Source organism: Pelodiscus sinensis, chromosome 24 (assembly GCF_052426305.1).
Source record: "Pelodiscus sinensis isolate ZL-2025 chromosome 24, ASM5242630v1, whole genome shotgun sequence".
NCBI lineage: Eukaryota > Metazoa > Chordata > Testudines > Trionychidae > Pelodiscus > Pelodiscus sinensis.
Genome location: NC_143075.1, coordinates 15,295,905 through 15,309,608, shown reverse-complemented (window position 1 = coordinate 15,309,608; position 13,704 = coordinate 15,295,905). Strand labels below are relative to the sequence as shown.

Below are 13,704 nucleotides of genomic sequence, written 5' to 3'. Positions count from 1 at the left end.
ATCTTTATAAAGGCCACAGATCCATGTATGGCAAAACAAGGGAGTTCTGGGTAGGCATATGTCAGTTGCTTAAACCCTTGACATTTTGAAAGCAGAACTTAGACTTCAAGTGCAAGTGCCTTGAGACATCTACTAGTTCCGGTACTAAAACCACAGTAAACACATGCCATTACAGTCAGGAAGTTGCCAATCTAGGGCCCTGTTTTCTCTGCTTGGGATGTGCAAAGGCAATGAATGCAGCGTGCTCTCTACACCAATTGGTCAGCATTGGTTTGTTGAAAATGGGACCCATCCAATTCCAGGCCAGAGAGCATGTCCAAACCTGGCCCTCCCCCCAATGGAAGAAATAACCCTTGTCATCAGTTTGCTTCCCCAAAGCCAACAACTCTTGGACAAGTACCGGATCCTTAGGCTGGCTGCTGAGGACGAGGTGCAGGTAACAAACTCAGGCTTATCCTAGATTAAAGCAGAGCTAATAGTGTTTTTAAGACAGTGGTGGTATAGAATAACCTTATGCTACTAATGGCTGAGATCCACTGGCTGCTGCGGGCAGGTCAGACTAGATCTGTGAATACTGCCTGACATTAAAACAGGCTGTGATGAAGTGGGGATTGTATTCATTCTGTTCACTATATGTTGCAAGTGATTTCTACTGTCCGGTGGTAACCCTGTATATGTGCCTCAGTTTCCCTGGGCACTGCACCACTATCTAGATGGGGATGGGAATTCTGGGTGTGACTCACTGAGGGAGGCTGCCCCAGCCCTGCATGTACACAACCGCCCAGGCTCATTGTAACCTGAGCCTGAGAGGGGAGTGTGACCAGGTGACACCTTTTACCTGGGAAGCTGGACAAAGGCTGGATCGAGACAGAGATGAGCTTCTGAGAGCGTGAGTGAGTCTCACTGCCTTGGGGTGTACAGATGGGGGGCAGGGTCATTGTCTCTGGACCCCCCCTCTCCTCAAGATGGATTGTTCTGATTGCTTCTGGTTCCTGCGCTGACAAGTCTGTTCTTCGCTGTGTCCCTGTGAACCAATAAACCTTTTGTTCTACTGCTGGATGAAACCCATGTCTGGGCCCAGTGACTCCCCACACCTTGGTGACACAGACCACCTGTGAACTGGAGCTTTCGCCTTCCATGGCTCCATTTGACAAACAAGGACTTTTATCCCTATTATGTTTCTTTTCAGCTTAGAGAGTCCGTTTGACTATTCTAAGTTCCATGTTTGAGTGATAAAGCTTGTAAAGAGCTCTATGCTGCCATGCACGGACACTGGGACAAATTGTAAGGTGGGGGTGCCAAGAGCGATTGACCCAAACTATAAACCCTGTGTAGAATGGAAACCACTTCAAGTCAGGGGCTGCAGCAGCCCCCCTTGCACCAGTACTGATGGTATGTCTCAATCCTGTTGAACTCAAGATAAGTTTAGCCACTGATTTCAATAGGATGAGGATCTGGGCCTTGGTCCATACTGGCTCGCTGTGTCTAGACTGCATCCCTTTTTCGGAAAAGGGATGCAAATTAGACATATCGCAATTGCTAATGAAGCGGGGATTTAAAACTCCCCCATTTCATTAGCATAAAAATGGCTGCCGCTTTTTTCCGGCTCGGAGCTTTGCTGGAAAAAAGCGCCAGTCTAGACGCGGATCTTTCGGAAAATAAAGCCTTTTCTGAAAGTTCCCTTATCCCTTATTTTTTTTCGGCAAAGCTCCGAGCCGGAAAAAAGCGGCAGCCATTTTTATGCTAATGAAGCGGGGGAGATTTAAATCCTCGCTTCTTTTGCAATTGCAATGTCTAATTTGCATCCTTTTTACGAAAAAGGGATGCAGTCTAGACATAGCCATGATGTATAGTTTTATGTCCTTAACACGTGTCATCCTAGGTGGCGTGATTTGATGTCCTTTTGTTATATTTTAACACCCCGAGCCAGATCCTTGGCAGATGTCAATCAGCATTGCTCCATTGACTTCAATGGAGCTCCACTGATACACCCTCTACTCCAGAGAGAGATCTTCGAGTCATCGTGGATAGTTCTCTGAAAACATCCACTCAGCGTGCAGTGGCAGTGAAAAAAGCAAATAGAATGTTAGGAGTCATTAGAAAAGGGATAGAGAATAAGATAGAAAATATCTTATTGCTTCTACATAAAACCATAATACGCCCACATCTTGAATACTGCATACAGAGGTGGTTGCCTCATCTCCAAAAAGATATATTGGCATTTGAAAAGGCTCAGAAAAGGGCAACAAAATTGATTAAGGGTTTGGAATGAGTCCCGTATGAAGAGAAATTAAAAAGACTTGGACTTTTCAGCTTAGAAAAGAGAAGACTAAGGGGGGTTATGATAGAGCACTATAAAATCATGATTGGTGTGGAAAAAGTGAATAAGGAAAAGTTATTTATTTATTACCACAATATAAGAACTAGGGGGTCACGAAATGAAATTAATAGGCAGCAGATTTAAAACAAACAAAAGGAAGTTTTTCTTCACTCAGCACACAGTCAATCTGTGGAACTCCATGCCAGAGGATGCGTAAAGGCTAGAACTTTAACAGGGTTAAAAAAAAGCTAGATAGATTCATGGAGGTTAGGTCCATCAATGGCTATTAGCCAGAATGGGTAGGAATGGTATCCCTAGCCTCTGTTTGTCTGGATGTGGGTGACAAAGAGGGATCACGTGAGGATTACCTGTTGTGATCCCTCCCTCTGGTGTATCTGGTATTGGCCACTGTCATCAGACAGGATACTGGGCTAGAGGGACCTTTGGTCTGACCCAGTGTGTCCGTTCTTATGTTCTTATGAGGATTACCTTCGCTAAGGATAAATTCATTTATTTGAGCTCTGTAGAGGTTACCGTACGACCATGTGTTTTGTGTTCCCAGTAAGCATTGATTTCACTCTCTTTGGATTACTGAAACATGCAAACTTGCATCAGTTCCTGAGCCCACACTTTAACCAGGCAAATTCATGAGAAACTCACGTTGGGTAACCGGCTAATTTCAGCTGCTTAACCCTTGTGTGTTTTATACTGTGTCTGTGTTTCCACTCGTGTTAACGAAGTGTCTCACATTAATGAAGGGTCTCGTGCGCCACTGGTGAAACCGTTGATAAAACCTGCTTCTCTTTCTACAGGCCTGGAACTGCACGTCACTTACTGCAGTAAAAAGCTTCTTCAACTCCGTGGGAGTTTGCATTTGCAGAGGGAGGCCAGCATTGGGATGTATGGAGTAACCGATTTTCTACAGCCTGCTGGACAGACGGACTGCTCCTCTTGAATAGAAGACCAGTGTGGGTTTCTCTTCTTCCAGATCCTGACAAGTGGAAGATGAAGCTCCTCTTAGCATTGGCTGTGCTGTTCTCCTGTAGTAAGTGAAGTAATTTTTCAAAATGTACTGATTATCGGGGGCCTGAGTCTGCTCGCATTTACCTGTAACTCCACTGAGGTCTGTGCACTTGTCCCAGTGTAAACCTAGCATGAGAGTAGAATCCAAGGGTCAGATTCTAGGGTGCCCTGTGCTGCTGGTGCAGCTAGCTATGTGAGGACTAAATATGAGTCAACAGTGTGACACTGTTGCAAAAAAAGCAACAGGATCCTGAGACGCATTAACAGGAGTGTTGTGAGCAAGACACCAGAAGTCATTCTTCTGCTCTACTCTGCGCTGGTTAGGCCTCAGTCGGAGTATTGTGTCCAGTTCTGGGCACCACATTTCAGGAAAGATGTGGAGAAATTGGAGAGGGTCCAGAGAAGAACAACAAAAATGATTAAAGGTCTAGAAAACATGAGCTCTGAGGGAAGACTGAAAGAATTGGGTTTGTTTAGTTTAAAAAAGAGAAGACTGAGAGGGGACATGAGAGCAGCTTTCAAGTACCTTACAGGGTGTTACAAGGAGAAGGGAGAAAATTTGTTCTCCTTGCCTTCTCATGTTACAACAAGAAGCAATGGGCTTAAATTCCAGCAAGGGAGGCTTAGGTTGGACATTAGGAAAAGCTTCCTAAGTGTCAGGATGGTTAAACACTGGAATAAATTGCTCAGGGAGGTTGTGGAATCTCCATCTCTGGAGATTAACCAAGGAACCAGTTAACTGGTAAGCATCAGCCTTAATGGGTGAGGCTTACTGGTTCCGGTTAACTGGTGGAAGCTGGAGCAGCCCCTGCCTGTGGTGGGCCCGGGCATTCTGCAGGCAGGGGTGCTCCAGGGTTTTTATGAGGAGGCCGTTCCAGCCCAGCAGCGGGTGGGAGGGCCCCATACCAATTAAATGAGATTTTGATGGGAGGGCCCCATACCAATTAAATGGCATTTTGCTTTCTTAACTTGAAGGTGTGAAAACAGCCCCTAGTTTGCACCCCAGAGACTGGCTCGAGACACAAAATAAACACAAATGTTTATTGACTAGAAAACAATCCCAGCGGTGGAGATGAAATAGTCAGGAAAAGCAACACCCACAAGCTGCACAGAAAAGGAACCCGAAGACACAGGTTTCAGGTGTTGCACTTCTGCGTTAGATTAGGTTCCTTTTCTAAGCTAAGTTACTTACTGTCTCTGAACCGCCACCAGCAGCTTCATCCATTATTAGATAGGAGGCGGACAACCTATGTCTCACGGGCCACATCCAGTCTGCCAGACCCTTCTGTTCAGCCCCTGAGCTCCAGACCCCTCCCTTTCTGTCCCCCCACCCCCGCTGCAACCTCAACTCTTCCAGCACCTGGGGGGTGCGCTCAATGCACCGCCAGCCCCAGTGCTCCAGGTGGCATGGTCGGGGGGAGCTGGTCAGGGGATGGAGAGTAGGGGTGCCACAGGTCTGGAGTGGTGGCAGTGAGGAACAAGGGGGTTGGATAGGAGGCAGAGGGTCCTGGGGCAGTTAGGAGATGGGGAGCAGGGCTCATTGACTAGGAAGTGGGGGGATAGTCAGGGGACAGGGAGCAGTGGTGGGTTGGATGCGGTAGAGGGGCTGGGAGGTGGGGATTGGAGGGTTGGATGGGGGCATGTCTGGCTGTTTTGGGAGGCACAGACACCCCTAGCCTTCTCTACCCAGCCCTCTAGATCATTTCTGAAACCTGGTGTGGCCCTCAGGCCAAAAGGTTTGCCCACCCTCATTTATCCAATGGCATAGAGAGACGACTTATAAAATTTTTGGACGATACCATGCTGGGGGAGGTATCTTTGGATAAGTGCTTTGGAGAATAGGGTTAAAATTCAATATGATCTGGCCAAACTGGAGAAAAGGTCTGAAGTAAACAGGATGGAGAAATGCGAAGTGCTCCACTCAGGGAGGTAGATTCAGTTTTGTATTGAGGAAAGGAATCTAGGGGTTATAGTGAACCACAAGCTAAATACAAATCAACAGTGTAACACTGTTGCCCAAAAAGCAAATATCACTCTGGGATGTTGTATGGTGAGCAAACGTGAGAAATAATTCTTCCATTCACCTCGATGCTGATTAGGCCTCAACTCTAGTATTGTGTCCGATCTTGGGCGCCACATTTTGGGAAAGATGTGAACAAATTGAACAAAGTCCAGAGAAAAGCAATAAAGAGGATTAAAGGTCTTGAAAACAGGATCAATGAGGGAAGACTGAAAAAAATGAGCTTGTTTAGTCTGGAAAAGAGAAGACGGAGAGGGGACATGCTAACCGTTTTTAAGTAAACCAAAGGAGGAGGGAGAAAAATTGTTCTTTGTAACCTCTGAGGATAGGACAAGAAGCAATGGGCTTAATTTGCAGCAAGGGAGGTATAGGTTGGACATTAAGAAAAACTTTACCAGTGTCCACAGCCAAACTGCTATTTCAAAATTAAATCGAAATAGCGGAGGGCTTATTTAGAAATTGGTAAACCTCATTCCATGAGGAATAGCACCAATTTTGAAATTGCTATTTCGAAATAAGCATTGTGTAGACACTTATTTCGAAATAGGGGCCTCCAGCCCTTCCCAGGGTGCCCTGCTGGCCACTCTGGGCACAACCAAGAAAACTCCTCTCCTTCCCCCCCTCCCCAGAGCCCTTAAAGGGGTAGATTCTGGCCACAGTGCCTGTGCCAGCTCCAAGCCTGCCAGCCCAGAGCCAGCAGTCGCTGCACCTGACCCAGTGGCCCCAGCATGAGCCAGGTAGCCAGTGCCAGCCAGCCCTCCACCACTCCCCAGGACCAGTCTGCCAGCTCCCAGGAGCCTACTAGGGGTCGGAAAAGGCGGGTGCCTGCCTGGTCCAGTGCAGAGATCAGGGACCTAATTCAGGTTTGGGGAGATGCCTCCAATGTCCATGATCTCCGCACTAAATGGAGGAACACAACCGTCTACAGGCAGATGGCTGCCAGCCTGGCCACCAAAGGCCACATGTGAACCCAGGAGCAGGTTCACATGAAAATAAAGGAGCTGCGGCAGGCATATGCCAGGGCCACAGGGGGCAGCTCCCAACCAGGAGCAGACCCAGACCCCTGCCCCTATTTTGATGCCATGGACCGCATCCTGGGGGGCAGGACAGTCTGTGCCCCCCAGGTGGTCATCGACCCCGGGGCAGAACTTGCTGCCTCCTGCTGCTCCAGCCTCTGCTGCCTCCCCAGCTACCGCTACTCCTCCCACTCCTGCTTCTTCCTCCCAACCCTCCCCACACCCCCAAGGGCCGAGGCCCCCGCACCCATGGTGTTGGGGGACAGTTGGGCCGGTGAGACCCCCCAACCCTGAGCCCTGAGCTTCTCCTCCTCCTTCCTCCCCTTGCCTCTCCCTGTCAGCTCCCTCCTCCCACATTTCCCCCTCCCCTCTCCCATCCTCTCTTCTCCCCTCTCCCACTTTCTTTCCCCAGTTTCACCTCAGTTTCACTCCCCCCCCCAGTTTTGTTCAATAAAGAGGCTTTGTTGTAATGAACACGTGTCTTTTATTGTACAGCAGGAAAGGGGGTTAGGGAGGGGTAAGTGGAAGGACGTGAGGGTGGAATGAGGCACGAGCCCCCAGTGGGGCACACCAGGGAGACAGTTACTGCCTGCAGAACGTGCTGCCAGGCTCACAGCAATACGTACAGGAGAAGCATCAGAGTGCCCAGAGCTGGCTCCGGCTCTATGCTGCAGAGTGCTGTGGTGTCCTGAGTGAGGGCAACCAGAGCATGCAGAGTAAAAAATGCTGTGCTGTCCCTCAGCGAGGTAGGCAAGCAATCAGGGAAACCTTAGAACTGGCTGTCCGGGGGGTCCCTTTAAGCACAAGTCTCAGATAGCCTCAGGCAGCAGCCACACAAGGTAACTCCTGACCTGATGCCCTGCCAGAACCGGTTCTGGCTGGACTTAAATGCAATTCAGCATCCTATCAGTGTGGACGCGCTATTTTGAAATGCATTTTCTGTCTAGACCCGTTATTTCAAAATAAACTATTTCAAAATAACGCTGTCGTGTGGACCTACCCCTAGAGAGGTTGTGGGATCTCCATCATTGGGGAGTTTTAAGAGCAGGTTAGAGAAACACCTGTCAGGGATACTCTAGATCGGGGTGGGCAATCATTTTTGACGGAGGGCCACTTCAGAAATTTGTCAAGTGGCCCCAGGCCACCCCTGATTGGAAACTTTTTTTCTCGTGATCCAGTTGGAGAAAATCATTGATGCTGAGACCCAACAGAATTTGACAAAAGTGTGAGCTCTGAGGTGGGGCTGAGGAGGAGAGCTTTGGCTGTATGTGGGGGTTCTGGCTTTTTTTGCGGGGGTCAAGGCTGGGGCAGGAAGGGCTTCCCTTGAGTAGCTCTAGAGGTTTTTCGCCTTCCTCTGTAGCATGGGGTACAGATCACAGCTGGAGGATTCTCTGCATCTTGGGGTCTTCAAAGTATTTGAAGGCTTCAATATCTGAGATATAGGTGAGAGGATTATTCTAGGAGCGGGTGGGTGAGATTCTGTGGCCTGCACTGTGCAGGGGGTCAGACTAGATGATCATAATGGTCCCTTCTGACCTTAAAGTCTATGAGCTCCCAGTCAGCGGTGCGGGGGGGGGAGGGGAGAGGGGCTAAGGCAGCTTCCTGCCTCTGCTGGCACTGCAGACCATGTTGCACCTCAGAAGCAGCCAGCAGCAGGTCCCCAGCCAAGGGGAGTGAAGTGCTAGTGCTCAGGGCAGGGACAGCGCATGGATACCTGTGCACTCCCCCACGCACACACCCCTATGAGCTGGGCCTGCTGCTGGCCACTTCTGGGGTGCTGCACAGTCTGTGGTGCAGGACAGGCAGGGCGTTGCCTTAGAACCTGCACTGGTCACCTGATCCACCTGCACAAAGAGACCCAGAGCCTGACATTCTGCCACCGAGTGTTGGGTCACAATCCATCGTTTGAAAATCACCAGTCTAGCCAGTGCCCTTGCTGGGCCATGGAGGGGGACTTCAGGCGCAGAGACCCTGAACTAGGATGTAACACTCTGCTGTTATTTTGCAGGTGAATTTGTGGTGCATGGGAGTCTCTTGGAGTTTCGAAAGATGATCAAACAAGCAACTGGGAAAAGTGCGTTCCCAAATTACACCTTCTACGGGTGCCATTGCGGCGTGGGAGGCAAAGGAGAACCTAAGGATGCCACTGACTGGTACAGCAGATATTGATTATGGTATCTAAAAACACAGGCCACATTGGTGAATTATGGGTCTCCAGTCCTTGCTCTAGATACTAGAGCTTGCTGAATATCCCAGCTGCACCCCAGTCAGCCTTGCAGAGTGACACACAGGTGCAGGAAATAGAGAGCAGGAGAAAGGTTTAAGCCAGGGAGAAAAGATGGTATCAAATTCATCCTTAGCGTAACTCCACTGAGATACTTTACGGATGCTTTTAGCCTGGTATGTGCAGCAGGGCCAACAGCTACCGCAGACCTGGGCGCAAGGTGTGGGGGGCACTGGATTCATACCTTGGTAAGGGGCGGGACCGAGGGAAGAAGGGGCGGGGCAAGGGCGGAAGGGGCAGGGCCAAGGGAACTCAGCCCTTAGCGCCACCCAGAGCACATTCACCCAGGACCCCTCTGAAATGCCGCACCCCTGTGCGATCACCCTCTTTGCTCCCCCTGTCGGCGGGCCTGGCTATGTGCTCAGGTGACTTCTGAAAGAAGACTGCGGTACGGATCCCTAACGGAGAGACATGAACGTAACTCCATGAAGCGACACGGATCAATGGGCACACAGGGCACGACGTCTGCTCCCAAGACCAGGAGATGCACAAGAGAAGCCCGTCACCCCAAGGCCAGACAGGATATGTGGAAGCGTGGAAAGAAGGCCAGTAGAGGCAGCAAAGAAAGTAACAAGAAGAGCAAAGACCTATCACGGATATCAGAGAGAACTGGCCCATGGAATGTTTAGGGAGAGGAGGCTAAAATCTATTGACATCAGTGAGACTGTCTGTATGAGTAAGTTTTGCGACCAGCTTTACTCCGTTGAGCTGTGATGTCGCAGGATCTGCTTGTTTTATGCAATTCAGAAACCCATTGAGGGCAGGCGCAGTTGGAGGGGGGGGCGTTGTTTTGTTTTTCTGCATACTCTGCTGTGTATCCAGTTCAGCCTGTTTCTCCTTACAGGTGTTGCCTGCGTCATGACTGCTGTTACTCACGGCTCATAGCTAGCAAATGTCATGTCATAACTGACACATACCATTATACCTACAGGAGAGGGGCCATAACATGCGGTGAGTAGTCAGAACAGGCCATGCCCTCCTCTCCCACCATGTGGTAGCACTGGCCACCAGAGCGGGCCTCCCCTCCCTGCCACATGGCCGCAGCAGGTCCTGGCCCCCCACCCCAGGAGCTCCCTCACCCCGCCGTCTCAGCCGGCCCTGCCTGCCAGAGCAGCCACCGGCCAAGCAAGTGCTGCTGTGCAGCTCTCCAGAAGAGGTAATGGGGGAAGAATTTTTGTGCATGGCCGTGTAGGCATGCACCTTAGTGGGAACGATGCTACTAAGGCAGCTACCTGCCTCTGCACTTCGCCCCAGAAGCGGCCGGCAACAGCCTCGGCTCTTAGGTGTGGCGGGGATAAGAGAGTGCACACCATGCCCTGCTGCTGCTCAGAGCACTAGCTCCACGCTCCCATTGGCTGGGAACCTGCTGCTGGGGCGCAGCATGTTCTGCGGTGCCAGGAGAAGGAAGAAGCTGCCTTAGCCCCCTCCTCCCTGCCCCCCGGCTGCACTGCTGACCAGGAGCCACTCAAAGTAAGCCCCTCCTGTCCCAGCCCTGACCCCCCCCCCAAGCCGGAGCCCCCTCATGCACCCCAAAGCTCTCATTCTCAGCCACACTCTGGTCAAATTCTGTTGGGTCATGTCATCAACAATTTTCTTCAACTGGGGCCTAAGGAAAAAGGTTTAAAAACTGCTGCTCTAGAAAGATAGGCCCTTCCTTTGTCTCTGATCCCAAATCAGCTCACTGCTTTGCTGGGCCACTTCTGCAAAACATCTGTGGGGTCCGCAACTCAGCTGCAGAGCCTTGAGTTCAGTAGCACTTGGCCAGCTTCCCCCCGCTGAGCCTCGGACACAGTCTGACTCCAAACAGCCCAAGGAAGAGAAGGAAAATAAAATGGAAGCGATAGGCCTCAACTACACTGGGATTTCAGACCAGCAGGGAGAAAGAAAGAGACACAAATTCATCCTGATAGTATTGGCAACCTCTTTTCTCTGCATTCTGCAAACACCTGCCTGTGCTGACGTGATTTCATCAAGGACAAATGCAAAGTCCTGTTAGCTTGGATGTCTGCACAGTTAGTCACAGTTATTCATGAGAGCATGCACTGCTGGCAGTCAGGGAGCAGAAACAACATCAGGTGGACGTCGTATACCTAGACTTTAGTAAGGCATTTGACATGGTCTTGGATGACCTTTTTCTCAATAAACTAGGGAAATACAACCTAAATGGAGCTATTGTAAGGTGGGTGCATAATTGGGAGAATAACTGTTCTCAGAGGCTACGTCTACACTGGCACCCTTTTCCGGAAATGCTTAAAACAGAACAGTTTTCTGTTATAAATATTTCCGGAAAAAGCACGTCTACATTGGCAGGATGCTTTTCCGGAAAAGCACGTTTTCCGGAAAAGCGTCCGTGCCCATGTAGACGCGCTTTTCCGCAAAAAAGCCCCGATCGTCATTTTCGCGATCGGGGCTTTTTTGCGGAAAAGAAATCTGTGCTGTCTACACTGGCCCTTTTTCCAGAACAGTTTTCCTGGAAAAGGACTTTTGCCCGAATGGGAACAGCATAGTTTTTCCGGAAAAGCACTGATGATTTTACATTAGATCCTCAGTGCTTTTCTGGAAATTCAAGGGGCCAGTGTAGACAGCTGGCAAGCTATTCCGGAAAAACAGCTGATTTTCCAGAATAAGTGGCCAGTGTAGACACAGCCAAGAAGTCTTTCTTCTGCTCTACTCTGTGCTTATTAGGCCTCAGTTGGAGTAGTGTGTCCAGTTCTGGGCACTGTATTTCAAGAAAAATGTGGAGAAATTGGAGAAGATCCAGAGAAGAGCAACAAAAATGATTAAAGGTCTAGAAAACATGAGCTATGAGGGAAGACTAAAAGAATTGGGCTTGTTTAGTTTAGAAAAGAGAAGACTTAGAGGAGACATGATAGCTGTTGTCTAAAAGGGGTATTACAAGGAGGAGGGAGAAAAATTGTTCTTGTTGGCCCCTGATGGCAGAATAAAAAGCAATGAGCTTAAATTGCAGCCAGAGAGGTTTAAGTTGAACATTAGGAAAAACTTCCTGTCAGGGTGGTTAAACACTGGAATAAATTGCCTAGGGAGGTTGTGGAATCTCTGAGACTCGAGATATTTAAGGGCAGGTTAGATAGACACCTATGAGGGATGATCTAGATGATGTGTGGTCCTGCCATGAGGGCGGGGGACTGGACTTGATGACCTCTTGAGGTACCTTCCGATTCTAATGTTCTATGATTATATGACTCTGATGGCCAGTGAGAATGGAGAATTAGGGCCAGTGAATAGAGGCACCAAAAGTTATAGCAAATAGTTTGTGAGCTGCCCCCTGAGGTGGAATATGTTTTGAAGAAATAACTCATCAGCTCCTCTAGAACAATGAACCTCTAAAACTTGTGGAGAAAAATGGGTGGAGTGGACATGGGATTTTCAAAAGCACTCAGGATTGGTCTATAGCTCTGCCCACTGAAGTCAATGGGAGCTTTGCCCTTGGTCGGGATGGGAATTAGCTCAACGCTGAATGCTTTTGGAAATGCTGGCTGTGAACAAACACCCAGCGCTGAGGGTATGTCTACACTTTAAACCTCATTGCAAGAGGAATAACAGGTAGTTCGAAATAGAGTTTTATTTTGAACTCCCGTTTCACTGCCGCGTGTAGACGCGGGCAGTTATTCCAGCCTTGTAAATTTCAAAAATGGCACTCGGCCGGGAAGATGCAAATCAGGCGCGGGATATTTAAATCCTGGGCTAGATTTGCAATTCTGAATGCCTACATTTGCAGCCCTCTTCCAAAATAGGCTGCAAGTGTAGACATACGCTGATTCTCATGGAGTTCGTGCTTCTTCCCAGGCCCAGGCAGCTGGTGTAAAAGGAGCATCTGTAAGTGTGACAAGGCCGCTGCATTGTGCATGAAGCGAAATTTAAGGAGCTACAACAAGGCATACCGCTTCTACTCCAACCTCAAGTGCAGAGGGAGAAAGCCAAAGTGTTAAGCAAAGGTTCCTGTCCCACCTGGCTCCTTGCAATGCTCATTAAACCATCTCCTATTCTCATGCATTCAGTATTCCCACACCGGTAAGCAATCAAGTACTCCACTTGGGATTGGGAATTGCTGCCTCTCCAGCCAGCTGCTCTTTCCCGGGTGACCGTAAGGCAGAACTCAAGAGACTGCTCTGAAATAAGAGACCCGACCTGCCTTAAACAGCATCATTATACACAGGATCAGAAGAGAAATTACTTAGAGGGGGAAAGCAACGCATGTCACATTTTTGCTAGAAATACCAAGGAGAACTGGCTCATGTCTTCTGCCATGGTTAAGTTGTGCTGGGTGCAGGGGGAGTCTCTCCATTCTCTTCAATAGTCTCTTCTGTCTCAGCACATAAAGGCATGTCTAGAAATGTCAATTTCCTTTGCTCTTGCTTCAGTGCACATTCGCTTTGGGCTGCTTCAGAATAAAACGGAAGAGTATCACCATGTTCTCCTGGCCATGACTCACAGGCGACGACTGGTCACCTTTTGTCATGAGTGAGAAAGCTGGAAAGAGTTGCCCCCTTCAGCCAGGTTGCTAGTTAAAATAGCCATACGTTCCCCGGCGATTCTGAGCCGCGGCGTCCAGATCCCTATTCAAATTTCACTGCCAAAATTCATGATCCAGGGCTTTGGTTCAGTCCACTTTTGGCAATGGGGGTAATCAAGGAGTTTTAATTCAGCTCCCACCACTGGGAAGGATCCGATCTGGCCCTTTGGTTTTGGCCCATTTCTAATGCTTCTGTGTGTTTTGGGTGGAAAATCACACCCTTCTGAAGCTGCTGTCTTAGGACCAGTCGGGATGGACAGACCTCCATGCTGACAGCAGGACTGGCCTTAGGCACCTCTCTGGGCCTATCACTGGAGTATCTGAGCACCTCACTGCCTGTGGACTTAATAAGCATAATGCCACTATCCTTATTTTACAGATGAGACACTGGGACACAGACAACCAAAGGCCCCAACCTGCACAGGTATTTGGGTGCCTAACTCCCCTAGGCAATGGACATCTATCTTCCTCCTAAGCCTCAGAGCCATTCAGACCTGAGGGGAAAGA

The 13,704-nt window shown here is 49.3% G+C and overlaps 1 protein-coding gene across 1 annotated transcript; it reads left to right on the top strand.

Moving 5' to 3' along the window:
- The first annotated feature begins 233 nt into the window (after nucleotides 1–233).
- On the top strand, nucleotides 234–11,045 carry LOC149521720 (phospholipase A2, membrane associated-like). Its single transcript, XM_089773053.1, has 5 exons — nucleotides 234–436; nucleotides 3,133–3,220; nucleotides 3,309–3,365; nucleotides 8,388–8,532; nucleotides 9,508–11,045. The coding sequence occupies exons 1-5, from the start codon at nucleotides 338–340 to the stop codon at nucleotides 9,620–9,622; spliced, it is 504 nt and encodes a 167-aa protein (XP_089629179.1). The 5' UTR covers nucleotides 234–337; the 3' UTR covers nucleotides 9,623–11,045.
- The last annotated feature ends 2,659 nt before the right edge of the window (nucleotides 11,046–13,704 follow it).